The sequence below is a fragment of the Diceros bicornis genome, chromosome 25, assembly GCF_020826845.1.
Source record: "Diceros bicornis minor isolate mBicDic1 chromosome 25, mDicBic1.mat.cur, whole genome shotgun sequence".
Classification (NCBI taxonomy): domain Eukaryota; kingdom Metazoa; phylum Chordata; class Mammalia; order Perissodactyla; family Rhinocerotidae; genus Diceros; species Diceros bicornis.
In genome coordinates, this window is record NC_080764.1 from 6,614,892 (window position 1) to 6,630,599 (window position 15,708).

General features: G+C 55.3%; 1 protein-coding gene across 1 annotated transcript in view; it reads right to left on the reverse strand.

The window, feature by feature from the left end:
• The window catches only part of MPPED1 (metallophosphoesterase domain containing 1), a 77,656-nt gene that overhangs the window by 21,679 nt on the left and 40,269 nt on the right, over positions 1–15,708 (reverse strand). The window contains exon 4 of the mRNA XM_058568190.1: positions 4,497–4,722. Coding sequence (XP_058424173.1) covers positions 4,497–4,722 — 226 coding nt within the window. The remainder of the gene's footprint in view (positions 1–4,496; positions 4,723–15,708) is intronic.

Here is a 15,708-nt window from a genome sequence, read left to right on the forward strand (position 1 = left end):
CAAGCTGGAGGGAACATCTCCTGTAGTCCGTGTGTCAGTCAGTATGTTAAGGGCAGGGGAAAAAGAAAAGGAAAACCCCAAACATCTGAATTTAATAATAACCACCATCAGCTTTGCCGTCGGTACCCTCCTAAGGAGCTGCCATATGCCCAGGCAGCTGGCGCGGGGAGCTGAACCCGCCCAGCCTGACCCTCAACAGACATGGGGGGCGCACAACCCCCCGGTGCCAGGCAGACTCGGCAGCCGAGCCAGGAGGTTCTTCAGCCATGAATACCTTCCCAGGGGCTGGTTAATGCCACTGCCCCCCGTGTGGCTTCACCTGGGACACCACAGAGAGGACCCTCGCGGGACAGTGCCTCCTTGTGCAGACGGGAGACCGAGGCTCAGAGAGACGTGACCCACCAAGGTCAGACACGGAGTGAGAGGTAGGGCAGGGGGGACGACCCCAGTGTGTTTGGGCCCAGCCCTTGACTGAGAGCCAGCCCTGCACATACGAACACGTGTCCTTTCCAGCCTAGGGTGGCATGTGCCAGGTCCCCACAGGGTGATGACACATGGCTACAGGCAGAGGAAGCTGCGACTCACTCAGAGCTGGGAACCCAGGGTGACCGCCACCACCATGGCAACAGCCACCATGGCCTGGCCTCTGGCCTCCGCTCTTCCACTGAGACACAGCCAGGCCCTCGAGGCCACTCAGCCCCCAGAGTGCCCACACCCCCTCAAGCCTCCTGGCCTTTGCCTGGGCTGTTCCCTCTGCCTGTCACACCCTTCCCCAGCCCCCGGGGCTGCTTGTGTCTCCTCAGCCTCTACCCTCCCAGGGGAAGCCTTCCCTGACCCCTGCTCCCAGGGCTTCTCCCCAACAGCTCTTACTAAATCAAGGAATTGACACCTGTCTCCCACGAGGATGCAAACTCTGAGAAGACAGGACCTGCGTCTGTCTGGTTCACAGCATGTCCCAGGGTCCTGACAGGAGCCTGGCCCCAACCAATACCCGATGAATGAATTAACCAAGTAACAGGTGGCCCAGGACCCAACATCCTCCGGGGGCCTGTAAGCCTGTGCTCCTCGTAAGGCTATCTGCAGGACCGAAGAACACATGCAGAGCCCCTTGTCCGCACCCGGCACACAGCAGGTGCTCATAAAAGGCCTGAAAGGCCTCCATCTTGGAGCAGACCAGAGTCCGGAGAACCAATCACTGTGTGGCCCTGGGCAAGCCACATCCTCGCCTGGGCCTCTACTTGCCCTTCTATAGAATGGGGTAAGTGTAGGGCTTGCCCTGTCCTGGGGGCTACTGTGGTATCAGCTGGAATAGGGCTGCCCCCCTTCTGCCCTCCACCCCAGAAGCTCCCCAGTAACAACAACCACAACCAACCTCCAGAGCCTCGCTCTGGCCAGGACTTCAACTGGACGGGCCCACCCAGACCTCACAACCCCCCTGAGGAGCAGACAGTATCATTTCCCCTATAAAGAGGGATCAGAGAGGCTAACGTACTTGCCTGAAGGCACACAGCTCAGAAGTGGTGGCGCCCCGATTTGAACAGCCCTTCCCTCATCACCCAATCTCCCGGCTACTGCTGTTGCTGTGACTTCCGGGGGCCTGGTGGCAGGGACCCAGCTTCCCAGGTATGCAGGTCCCAGAGGGGAGGGCGGCAGCAGGAACTCAGGATGAATTCCATGGTCTACGGAAGTAGATGCAAGCAGCCGGCTCACACAGTGGGAAATTGAGTGAAACCTGCCCAGTAAATGAGCCCAGGTCTCACCTCCCACCACCTGCTCCCAACCCCAGACGCGGGCCTGAGAGAAACCAGGGAGCTCCTGGATGGCAGCTCACGGCCTGCATCATGGAATGTAGACAGTGTGCCATTTAGCCATCAGCATTAAAGGCTATTAAACAACATCAGGCCCAAGAAGAGTCTGATGAGGCCTGGTGCATAACGGGGGCTCAGAAATGGGGGTCCTCCCCTGTCTCCTCTGCCTAAGGAATGTCCACACTTCTTCTGGCCCCAGTTCAAATACCCCCTCCAACAGGGAGCCCTCCTGGATCTCACCAAGCCCTCCTCAGGTCCCTTCTCTGTCCTGTGGCCCCTCCACTCCTGCAGCCCAGTGCTGGTACCTGACCCTCCTGACGTTCCAAGTTACACTCCTGTCCTTCCATCATCCCTGGCTCACCTCCAGACACTAACCAGCCTTCTTCTCCAGCTCTGGGCTCTAACGGCCTGCCAGGCTGACTCAACTCCTCCCCTCTCCTGTCCTTGGCCCCAAGCTCACGAACCCCTTGAGTACCCCACCAGTCCTCGTCTGGGACCTCACAGGCTGCAGGGAGGGTTCCTGGAGAGCCTGTACACGCTGAGGACTGGGGAGACGACAGCAGGCCTCTCTGGAGGCTCAGGGAGGCGGGACAGCCTGGCAACCCCACTGCTTTATGAAGAGGCCTCGGCAGGATGGCACCAGGTCCTAAACCCAGCCACAGCCTCTAGCCACCGAGTGGTCACCATGGGCATCAACCAGGGCAGCCCAGGGCTTACCCAGACACAGCATTAGTAGCAGCTCTCCCCAAAATGCCTGCACCCACACAGGCCCCGTGTACCCCCAGATCTCCCCTCAGCCTCCCTGGTGGGCTGCTGTGGCTGATGGTATAGCTTCAGGCCGTTACCCCTCCATGCCTGTGAGAGCTCTTCTCTTTCCTCAGGGTCAGGTCATGCCTCCTCCTCCAGGGAGCCTCCTAGGATCAAGCCACACTTTAAGCACATGTGGTGTCTCTCCTGTACAATACACAGGGATGACCCTGCCAGCACTTGGCACCCTGTGACTATTGCCAGCTGGGCCTCTAAGGGCCAACTGGTCTGTCCACCTGTAGAATGGGGACAGTAAATCAGTCCTTGCAGGACTGAGTAAGGATGAGAGACAATGCTCACGGAAACTTTAGCCCAGGGCCCAGCCAACTGTAACTGCTCAGAAATGACTTTCTGCTACCATTTTAATCATCACTATCACCATTATCACCATCAGCATCATCATCACTATCATAACCACCATCATTATCATCACCATGACCATGACCATCACCATCATCACCACCATCATCATCACCATCATCACCATCATCATCACCATCATCACCACCATCATCACCACCATCACCGTCACCATCATCACCACCATCATCACCACCATCATCACCACCATCACCATCACCATCATCACCACCATCACCATCATCACCACCATCACCATCACCACCATCACCACCATCATCATCACCATCACCATCACCATCACCATCACCATCATCACCACCATCATCATCACCATCACCACCACCATCACCACCATCATCACCATCATCACCACCATCACCACCACCATCACCATCATCACCATCATCAACACCATCATCAACACCATCATCACCACCATCACCATCACCATCACCATCATCACCACCATCACCACCACCATCACCATCACCATCACCATCATCACCATCATCGCCACCCTCATCATCACCGTCATCACCACCATCATCACCACCATCATCATCACCATCACCATCATCATCACCATCACCATCATCACCATCACCACCATCACCATCATCACCATCACCACCATCATCACCATCACCACCATCATCATCACCATCACCATCATCATCACCATCACCATCATCACCATCATCACCATCATCATCACCATCACCATCATCACCATCACCACCATCATCACCATCACCACCACCATCATCACCATCACCACCATCACCACCATCATCACCACCACCATCATCACCAGGGCTCCTGCGGTCACACTGACGATCACAGAACAGTCCAGACCCATTCTCACCTTGATTCCCACCCAGCCAGGTGAGCTCAGGGATGAGGCCTGATCGCTTTGTGTCCCCAACAGAGAATAAGGGTTCAATGTGTACCTGTTATTTAAACAAATGTAGTCCCCAACACAGTAAACCAGGCCTTTGACCTTCCATGAAAATTGCGACTGCCTTTCCTCACCCAGCTGATCCATCACCACCCCTGACTTCTGCATCTTTTCTGTGTCGGGGGACAGGCAATAGGGAGACTCCCAGCACTACAGAATGACGGCTGACAGCAGGGGCTCTGGAACCAAACTGCCTGGGTTTAATCCCAGCTCTGCCCCTTCCTAGCTGTGTGACCCTCAGCAAGGTCCTCACCCTCTCTGTGCCTCATTTTCCTCACCTGGAAAATGGGGACAATAATAGTACCTGCCACATGTGACAGTGTAGCACAGAAGACACAGCTGATATAATTATTTGTCAGTTAGATAAGGAGAAACCAAGGCTCAGAGAGTGGCAGCGACCTGCCTCGGGTCACACAGCGGGTGAAGGGAGAGCTGAGATTCGGGCCTGGTCCGGAGCTCCCTGCTGCTCCTCCCGGCCCACTTCCCTGGCGCACTGGGCCTCAGCTCCTCTGCCCCCAGCACAGCCTCGCTCTGGAAGTCAGGATGGGCGTCGCACTCACCACGGGGAGCCGTAGATGCGGAAGCCGCGCACGGTGACCTCCGAGTCCTGCAGGTAGATGCAGTTGGTCAGCAGGGACTGCACGTTCTCGTAGTTCTCGGGCTTCAGCTTCGACACGGACGGGAAGTAGTAAAAGTCCTGCTTGATGAGGTCGGCCATGAACTCCTGGTCGAAGGTCAGCTCGTGGTTGCCGGCGATCACGATCTTGTACTCGTAGGGCAGGCTGCCTGTGGGGTCGGGGGGATACAGACAGACACACAGCGCTCCGCTGTCGCCTTCCGGCAGCCGCAGTGCCCCTGGGGGAGGGGTACAGGCGAGCGCCCCTGCAACCCTGGCAGAGCTGCCCTGCCGCCTGCCCCCAACCGGTGTTCCCCCTCGGATCAGAGGCACAGCAGCCCTGTCACCGTCCCTGGGGCCGCCTGCCCGGGCCTCTGCTGGGTGACAGGCCGCCAGCCCCTGAGACCAGCGGGAGGGGCTGTACAGCTTCCAGCCTCGGAGCTGCAGCATGCTGGCCTCACCCTCAGGACTTCCCTGCCTTCTTTCTTCCATCTGGCCCAGTTTTCCTCTAGAAGGAGACCCCGCCTGGGACCCCCAGCCCTGGCCCTTCCCAGCCCCCCACTACCCGGGGGTCTGACTCATTAGCCTCCACATTCCATCAGGAATTGCAAGTTCACTGCAGAGCCCAGGTCAAACCTTTGGAGACCCTGTGCTCGGGAAAAATTACAGTGCCCTCGCCACTGCCATGGAATTCAAAGTCAAAGCAAAGTCCATGTGGGATTAAAACAGACCCGTCTATGCAGACCACACTGGATTAATACTAGCGTCATTCTAGCTTTGCTCTGTGCCAAGTCCCGCACAGTTCTTGCATGCTGCACCTCCTCCCCTTCTTTCTCCGGGGCCCCACCTTGCAGAGGCCCTAAGCAGGGGTGTGCACCGCCGCCCGGGTGACCTGGCCACGGGCTGGGATCCAGGACAGCTGCCCAAGGCTACCACAGCCCCTCGGCCTCCATAACCACCACCTGCTCCTATCCGCAACCACCCCCGGGAGCCAGCCTGACCCCAGGCTCGGACCCCTGACCCCCCACCTCCCACCAGCCTCAGCTGCCAGGCTCCCCGGGCCTGGAGAAAGAGCCATGATGGTACCTGTGGGCCCTGATTTGGATAAAAAATGAAATGCTGAAGGTGAACCTGGAGGCCCAAGCCTTTCTCCCAGCCCCTCCGGGTGGGGAGCGTCCTGGTGGATCAGGCAAGCATCCAGGGGCGTGTGAAGGCGCCAGCCCAGCACAGAGGCCTTGGGGAGACCAGATGTCCGGGCAGGAGAACGGTGACATTCCACAGCCATTTCACGGAGAAGTAACCATGGCCCCTGAACGGAACTTGTAAATGGCCTGAACTCGGGTTTTTGAAGGAGCCAGGACAAGAGACACCAAACTTTACCACGTGTGTCTTTCAGCAAGAAGGTCACTTCTCTTGTCCTGGATTCTTCAGCATCAACTAGTTAGCACGATCCCGGAGGTTCCTAGAGTGTGCACATACAAGCCCTCCTATGCGCCAGGCACTCAGCCAGCTCTCATCAGCTCCATGGTGCAGACGTGGAAACTGCGGCCCAGGAAGCTGGGGTGTGACGTGCTGAAGGACACCTGGCCGGGAGGTGGCAGAGCTGGATCCTGAGCCAGTCCTGGTGACCCCAGCGCTCTCCACCTGCTCGGAGGGCGCCTAGGAAAGTGCCCTCGACAACGCCAGGACGCAGAGCCCGGTCTCATGCACCGAGAGCCTCAGCCATGCTTCTGGCTCTGGCCTCCCATCCTGGGGCCCTGGGTGACATGAAGGAAATCCTCCCAGGGTCCTCGACTCCCAGCTCCCGGGTACGGGGAGCGGGAAGGGCAAGAGGCCGCCTGAGCCAACAGAGATCCGCACCTCACAGCGCATCTTCTCCGTGCCTGGGTGACTGTGACCCCCACAACAGCCTACGCGAGGCAAAGTGCCAGCTGACCTGGGTTCCAACTCCAGCTCTGTCACCTCTCATCGGAGCAAGCCATTGAACCTCTCTGAGTCTGTTTCCCCTCTGATCAAGAGGGGTGTGCCTGGGGACTGCCCCTTCCTGCAGGCAAAGGATCTTCTTGGCCCCCAGGCTCCACCGAGCCCTTTCCATGACTGTCCCCAGAGTGACACAGTCCAGGAACAGAAGAGCCTTCCCACCCTTGACCACAACGTGAAACTCTCTCCCCTGTTGTGTGAGCGTTCCGTCAGGAACCCAATTCCAGAAGCGCCTCTGCTGCAGATTCTGAGGACCGTTTGCCCTACTGAGAACTGATGCCCACAATATCAGATCTGATGCGACAGACGTGCGACCAGACCCGGCCCCCCACAAGCGTCCTAGGACGAAGCGTGTTTCCTGGCCCTGTATACGCGGCAGGAAGGGCAGGGCGAGTTCTGTGGCCGTGCCATAGGATAAAGTTCCATGTCCTGTAATGCAACTATAATCATAGTCTAACTGCAATGAAACAGAAGAGTCCAGAACCCAGTTAGAAACTCTTCTCCTCCCCGCCCCTCCCGCCCCACAACTGGGACCTGCACGTTCTGTCTGGCCATGTCCTCCATAGCTGCGGCAAAGCGCTGCTGGATGACTACCTGATCCCCAGCCCGGCCACAAAGGAGTGGGCAGCCCGGCAGCGAGAGGGAAGTTTTCTGCAAAACAGGCAGAAAACCGTAACCTGCTCCTCACCGCCTCGCCAGCCACCCTAGTCTTCTTTAGGTTTGAGGAAACAGTGTTCTCTTTTCTCTGCTGTTCATCAACTCTGGGAGGCTGTGAGATGACGACAGTGTGGGCTCTGGGCACTGACCCTGCCACCAACCAGCTGTGTGACAACCAGGTGTGTGACAACCTCCCTGTGCCTCAGTTTCCTCACCCGTAAAACAGTAAGAATATCGCCTACCTTGCAAGACTGTTCCAGGGTTACAGGAGCTAATGACAGAAATACACAAAGACTTCTGATGTTCAAAAAATGTCAGCTTCCCTGGACCAGAGTTGCAAACGAGAAGCCTGCAGGCCAGACCTGCCCACAGACATATTTTGTTTGGCATAATTTTTTTTTTTAACTTTGAATTTGTTGCCAACATTAAAAGTTGAGAAATTCGCAATAAAATGTCATTTCTTTTCTGTTTTCTAAAAATAAAGCAATCAATTTTAAAATCCCGCAATCCTGGCCCCTCAAGAAGTGCTGCGTATCTGTGCCTGCCGTAGAGAGGATGAAGATGTCAGTTTGCCCCAGTCCCCGTCTGTCCCTATTAGTCACACACAGCCACTTTCACTCGTTCTAAGGTACTGCTCACTCTTGGCAGGCGTTGGGGTTTCTGGCCCGTGCCACAGTGTCTGGAGACACGAAGGGAGCAGACTTGTCTCCTGCCCCGCAGTGCTGCCAATCAGGCAGTGAGGACCAGCTCTCCACGCCCCTTCCGCCTCCCCTCCAGCCCACCCTCCTATTTTTCATCACAGCCCACCCGGTTGGGCCTGGCCCAGGTGCTGAGCAGGCTGCTTGTTCCCCTGCAGGACTGCTCCAGGACCGTCTCCGACCCCAGCAGGTCCCAGCAGAAGTCTGGCAAATGAAGCCCCCGACAGCACCACACGGTGACACAGTGACATGGTGCAGAGCACCCTCTATGGAGATGCTCAGGCTGCCGGTGGGGAGGCGAGAGGCCTGCGCAGCTGACGAAGGGTCGAGAGGGAAGACGAAGAGACCAGAGAGGGACGATGCCATTTCCTGGACCCCATCGGCGGGCCAGCCACTCCATCCCCACGGAACCTTCCGAGGGAGGCTTGTTATCTCCGCCTTGCAGCTGAGCAAAATGAGGCTCCGAGGTCAGGAACCTGCCCGAGTCCCACAGCAGGTGAGCGGGGAGGCGACGTTGGACGTTGGTCCAGCTGACCCCCACCTCTGGACCAGAGGCTCAGACTCCTTCAAGGCCACCACAGCAGAGCTGGCTGGGACCCCTCACCGAGCCCCTGGCCACACTGTGGTGGGGGAGGGAGGGGTGGCCGCTGCTGACTGCCTTCAAGCTCTGACTCCACGTTTCCACTCCCCGTCACCCGTCCATCCCACGCCGAGCACCATCCTGGCTGGGGGAGCCAGAGCCGCACTGATGTATTTATGTCACGTCTCTGACTAGGGGTGTTACTTAAGCAAATTAGCAAATTACTCCAACTGCACAGTTTCATTTATTTCTGCAGCTCCTGACTACTGGGGACTGGGGAGCGAGCAGGAAGCTGTCAGCTCTCCCCTGTTCCTCCAACCTTGGATCAGAGGAGGGTCACTTCTTCCCCCCCAAGGAAGGGTAGAGGAGGGATGAGGACCGGCTCTCGTACGTAAACCCAGGTCGGGGCAAGAGCCATGATGTGCTGGCATGAGACCCTCAAATATTGTCTGGTCTCCCCAAAAGGTGGTTGCCACATGGCTTGGAAGCAGGGGGCTCGTCCATTTGGGAACACAGAAACCATCCAGCACTGTGCACTTCTGAGCTGGAGGTCCAGCCACGAACACATCTGCCTGGATGGTCACTTGGATTTAGCAACTCACCAGCTGTGTGTAACCTTCACAGACACCTAAGTATTACTATCCCCATTTTATATCTAGGAAAACTGAGGCTCAGAGAGGTTGCCTAAGCTTACACAAATCTAAGTAATCAACAACCACAGAGGGCCACGGAGATCTGATAGTCTTTGTGGCTTGGCCTCATCAAACTCATCCTGAACCGACACTCCAAACCATCATGCTACCACTGCCTCTCAGTGGGTGGATGGATGGACGGATGGATGGATGGATGGGCAGAGATGGATGGATGGATGGATGGATGGATGGATGGAGGAATGGATGGATGGATGGATGGGCAGAGAGGGATAGATGATGGATGAATGGGTGGATGGAGGATGGATGAATGGATAGATGGATGGATAGATGGATGGAGAGAGATGGATAGATGATAGATAGAGTATAGATGGATAAATGGATGGAGGAGGAATGGATGGATGGATGATGTATGGATGGACAATGGATGGATGGATGGAGGGATGGAGGGATGGATGGATGGATGGATGGAGGGATGGATGGAGGGATGGATGGAGGGATGGATGGAGGGAGGGATGGATGGAGGGATAGAGGATGGATGGATGGAGGATGGGAGGATGGATGGATGGATGGATGGATGGAGGGATGGATGGATGGATGGAGAGAGATGGATAGAGGATGGATGGATAGAGTATAGATGGATAAATGGATGGAGGAGGAATGGATGGAGGAGGAATGGACAGATGGATGATGGATGGATGGACAATGGATGGATGGATGGATGGAGGGAGGGAGGGAGGGAGGGATGGATGGATGGAGAGAGACGGATAGATGATAGATGGATGGATAGAGTATAGATGGATAAATCGATAGAGGAGGGAGGGATGGATGGAGTATGGATGGATGAATGGATGGAGAGAGATAGATGAATGCATTTATCAATCAATCAATCTATCCTGAGATAGCTCTGTCTCCTTTATACCAACCGAGCTCTGTCTCCCTGGAGCCCACTCTTCCCTCCAAACTTTTCCTCCAACTGTCCTGGCAGGACATGTTTTTCAGACCCACCTCCCTCACCCATAATCCTTACTGTCCATCTCTGAATCTTCTCCGATGGGACTGCTCTCTTGCAGGTGGGAGTAGGGGAGCCAGAACTAAGGCTCTGGTATGGCTTGACTATCACAGAGTAGGGCGGAGAAGTCCCCTCCTCTGTTCTGGGGCTGCTACCTCTGTTGTTACAGCCTGCGGCTGCATTAGCCTTCACGTGCTCACATCATCCTGCAGCGCTTACCAGCCTGCCTGGATAAGATGCCCAATGACCAGTCATCACGGGCGTTCTTGCTTAGCTCCATCTTCCCCTCCTGCATCCAGGCAGTGAATGAGGCAGATGTTTCAGGAACTCAATGACTGATTGATTTGCAGGCGCTTTGTGGGTAAAAAAAATAAGATGAATACAAGCTCTTCTGTCCGAAGCTGCACAGAGAGAATTCACGTTGTTCCCTTTGCCTCTTCTTGCTGCCGTCCTTCCCGGCAGCAGAGCAGAGGGCTGACGCGCAGGGGGGGCCTCCCCAGTGCCCAGACCGCAGCACCTGCCCTGACAAGGTGCCGGAATTTCTGAACCCCGGGAGAGGAGTGTTGTCCAGGCCGGCGTCTGGGTGGCTGTGCCAGATTGGTGAGGCTCAGAGAGGGGATCCAAATGCCTTTTCTTACCCACCTCCCCTCATCAGCCCAACAGAAGCGAAGAATCCAGTCGGCCCATCCCCAAATCCCGTCAAACTGGAAACTCGCTTTCTTCCCTGAAGCTGGGCCCTGCTGCAAACCCCCCAGCTATCCACAAGCCCTGATTGAGCCCAAGCTGTGTTCCAGACGCCGGGGACACACTGACGAACAAGACTCAGCCATGAGGTCAGTACCAGAAGCGACAGCAAGAGCTTCCAATCCACACCACTCACTGGACAGAGGAGGAAACTGGAGCTCAGAGAGGGAAAGGGACTTGCCTGAGGTCACACAGCGAGACAGCAGAGAACCGGCACTACAACCCTGGCCTCCCGCGTGGGAGTGCTGAACAGGAGCCACGTCAGCCTCTGGGGGGACACACTCTATGACTTGGGACTGGAAAGATATGAAGACTTTTGGGAAAAGTGGCACAGGGACTTGAGGGACAGGTTAGATCCTGGGCCAGGCAGGCCTCACTGTGGGGGCCAGGACGCTGATTTCCTAATCTCGAATCTCCGAGAAGCACCAAGTCCTCATGGAAACCAGCCTGCCGCCTCCTGCTTTTCAGAATTGGGCGGCATTGTTACGCATGTGTATCCTGTGTGATAATATTCAGACTGTCTTCCCAAAATGCTTCCTTTCTTCTCAGCCAGATTATCTGAGATCCTGGCATTTGCTAGCCGTGGATCTCTTGGTGGTAAAAAGACCATTAGGTATTAATCAGCAGAGCACTAGAGGATGACCATATGGTTTTAACTTTTCATTTGCCATATATATCCAAACAGACAAGCATCCACAGACAGATCCTATACGGCAGCAAGTGTTCATGGTGTTCGCGGCACAAAGAGGGATGCAAACGGAAATTCCTGCTACTCGTGCTTCCAAGATTAATCTGCCTCCAAAAGGTTATAATTCTTTATCGCTAACACTTACCCATCCCATTTAACAGAAAGTGCTGCCTCTGAACTGCATAATCTGTTAAATTCAACAAGATATGTGCAAGCTTCTCCACAATCTATGCCATTCCCGGTGCGGCAAGCCGAGCCCGGTGGAGTTTTAGTGCTCTCTAAATGCAGTGACAATCAGGAAAATACCACTTACGGCTTCTTCCGCCCATTCCCATCTCGCAGAACACAGCAGAGGGGGATGGAATAAAGAGCCGGCATAAGCATCTCTGATTGCATTTTTAGGACGTCTTTGACAGTTCTGTGTTTAAACACTTGCTGGTGTCTGCAAGATTCACGTTAGCAGACTTCTGGGCATGGTGCACGGTCTAGAATAACACTGGAAGGGAGAGAGCTCTGCGACTCAGCTTCAAGCCACCATTGGGTCTCGAGCAGCTCGGGTGCACAAACGCCAGCAACAGAATCACACGGCCAAGCATGCATGGAGGACGCGGCCAGAGATGCAAGGAGACGGGGGGGGGGGGGGGGGTCAGCCTGGCCCGGCAGGAGAGGTCTGAAGACGGGAGCCTGGGCCAACAGCCAGGGCCGGGTTACGGGAACACAGTGCACGGGCTGGGCCTGCGGAATTCGGTTTCTGCCGCCCTGCCGTGAGCACCAACCTGTGCCAGGCACTGTGATAAGCAATTGGCATTCAATGCTTCCAGACCCCCCTAGGAAGCAGGGGTGGTTCTCCCCACCTCACAGACAGGCAGTGTAGCGGGGTGACTAGGGGTGTGCACCCTGGAGCCTGAAAGCCCAAATCCCATCTCTACCCGCTCCGGGCTGCCTGGCCTGGAGTGAAACCCTCACTTCTCGAAGCCTCAGCGCTCTTGTCTGTGAGACAAGAGTGTGCAGGCCTCTTCCCAGGGCTCGAGCAACGATCAGACTAGGGAAGAATGGAGAGCCTCTCCCTTGTACATACACCGGGACTTGTTTTAATCAGGTGTGGTAAGACACGCAGACACAGAAATGACTGTCACGAGGAGGAAATCTGTACGCACAGACCCCTAGAGAGAGGAGGCTCGCAGGGCCACACGGGGAAGCCAGGGTCAGTCAGGAGGACGAGGGCGTGAAGAAAAACCTGTGAAGGAAACCTTTCCCTTTTCTAAGGGAAAGGATGGCGAGGCCCGGTCAGCAGGCTTAGGATTGGGCAGTTTGAACGATTTGGGTGGGCTCTGGGGCATGGGGGCTATCCCTGGTCGTCTGCTCCCTGGCCCTGGGGTGATTAAGGCAGGGAGACAGTGGCCTGAGTGTGAGAGCCCCACACAGGAGGTGGCCAGGAGGGGGCTCTGGATTGGTTGGTTTGCATATGAAAAGCGAGTCCTTTACTATCTCCAGAACTGGTTAACCCTGCGAGGGCAGCAAGCCCCCAAGATGTCACAGCAGCAGAGTACAGAAATTAAAGGCATCATAATACAACCTGGATGGCAGCCATCATATTGCCTTTCAGGCTGTTAGGAGGAGTAAATGCTGTGTCTACTACGCAGTCCAGAGATGTTAGCTGGGAAGATGGAGATGAGAAGAGGCATGGGAAGGTCAGGTCACCTGCCTGGGGTCACACAGCAGCTCCCTGGAGTCCAGGCCGCCTGCCGGGTGTCCAGACACCCCGTGTGGGCCGGACTCGTCCTGGAACAGCAGAGCCCCCCACTCAGCCTTGCTCGGCCACGCGGGTCCTGCGTGGGAGGTTCTGGATTCGCAACTCAACATCGGTGCCCATATTTAAAAGGCAAATGCAATTTTTCTTCTGTTCCATCCTAATAGCCAAAATGTTTAACTTTCAAACATTTGTTTTTCCTGGGAAATGTTTTAAAAACAGGAACATTCCGTCCTAATCATCCCTAAACGCTTGTTTCTATTGCTACTGCAGAGCACAGACGACTTCAGGCTGAAAGGGACGGCCAAAAGGTTTTTGCGTTTTTCCTCCCAAATAAGGCCGCCTGTAGCCAGAACGATTATGTGGGAACCTCCCCGAAAGTCATGTGGCAGAACACACATGCCCACAGACGTTCACCAAAGGCCTTTGGTGGCCCTCAAGAGGCGCCAGGCTGGTAACCACGGATGTGACGTGCATCCAGAACTCGAGGCTACAGCGCCCCCTCCAGGCCAGGCCCTGCTGGTGCCCTGACCTCACCTCTCACCACCCCGGATGACCATGCACCCCTCTGGGCTGCTTAAAGCCTCCTGACACTTGCTCATGCTGTTCCATCCACCTGGGACCCCCTTCCTGCCCTTCTTCCTGAGTCAACTCCAATTCAAGCCACCCTTCGTCCGTCGGCCAGGTGCCACCCCCTCCAGATGCCTTCCATGAGCACCCTCTTTCACCCGACCTAGCGGGGGGACGGGTGCTCCCCAGCACTCGGGGCTCCCCGCCCTGCCCAGCCTGTGCTCTCACTGTCGGCTGGCCATCTGCTTGCCCACCAGCCTGGGCGCTCCTTCCAGAGGGGACCTGCCCGAATCCTCTTCTTCATCCAGCACAGGGCTGGGTATGGGGTAGGTCTTAATACACATTCACTGAATCCCTGAGGTTTTATCACCCACTTAGGACAGATGTCGAGGGTCAGAGAGGTCAATGACTCACCACAGATCGCAATCCGCGACAGGACATTCTGGAAGGCTAATTTAATTTCTGCGAATGGGAACGATCGTCATTAAGACGCAGACCAGCACGTCAGGTGGCAGCCCCCAAACTGTCGTGGCTTCACTCACCCAGCAGACGCCAAGAGTCCACGGGCACAAGGCCCAGGGCGCGGAGCTGGCAAGCGAGGCTACGGGAAGGTCAGGAGGCCTGAGTTCAGCCTCAGCTCTGCTACGACCTCAACAGACCCAGGGTGAGGCCTTCCCCTCCTCTGGCCTCAGTTTCCCCATTTGTTCCATGAGGAAGTGACACAGGGGTCCTGACCTCTGGGAGCCCTTTCAGCTTTCTGAGACCCTCCAGGTGGTGCCAGCGTGGGGCTTCTGAAGGTGGGTGTTAATAGGGTCCCACAGCAGGACCAAAAAGGCTTACACAGGACGGGGCATTTCGAACGCCCACATTTGTCTGCTTGTGGCTGACATCTCATAAAATTGACAGTAAAGGAATAAAAAGATATAACCCCCCAAGGAAAGAGGTTTGGAGCAGGAAGGAGATGGACTGGCTTAGCTGAGCAGAGAAAACTGAAACCAAAGTCCTGGGAGGGGGTCAGGGGAAGAGGGGTTTGGAAACTGAGGAACTCCTTCTGGGGAGAAAGGTAGGTCCAGGAGGAAAAGCCGACAGACACTGACAGCGGGGGTGCCCCAAAGAGATGGCCAGGACCCCGTCATGGTACACATGCCCCCCCCCCACACACAGCTACCAACGGCTTCCAGATGTCCGGTTCTTAAACACAAACTCGCAGGATCATCAGACCTCTGAGAAAAACCTTTAAGCTAAAAACAGAGTCAGAGCCAAAACAAGGAGAAGGAAAGAAATCAGAAGAAATGGGGCTGACGCAGGGAAAAAAATTAATATATAATTAACACTCTCGGTGAGATAACAAAAGATATTGCACCCATGAAATTCTAGCAGGGTGCTCTTAACAAAAGAAATTAAATGTGGCAGAATTTTAGAAATGTGGTTAAAGAGTAGAAAGATAGAGTAGAGGAGATCTCTCAGACACTAAACAAAAAGACAGTGAAGTGGGTAACAGGCAAGGAAAGATACAAAAATCAGGGAATCAAAAGCAGAGGTCCAACATCAGAGAACCATGAGTTGTATGAAAAACAAGTCAGAGAAAAAAGAAGGCAAGAAAATTTTGAAAAAAATTGTATGAGAGACTGTCCCAGGATTAAAGGCCACATTTGCTCCATTAAAAGGGTCACCTGAGTGCCCACAATAATGAAGGAAAAAAGACCCACACCTGAGGCACCCTGCCCAGAAACACAACAGGTCATCTACAAAGGACAAGGTATCTGAATGATAGTGGAATTTTCAATAGCGATACTGGAAGCTAAAAGAAAATGGAGCAATGTCTTT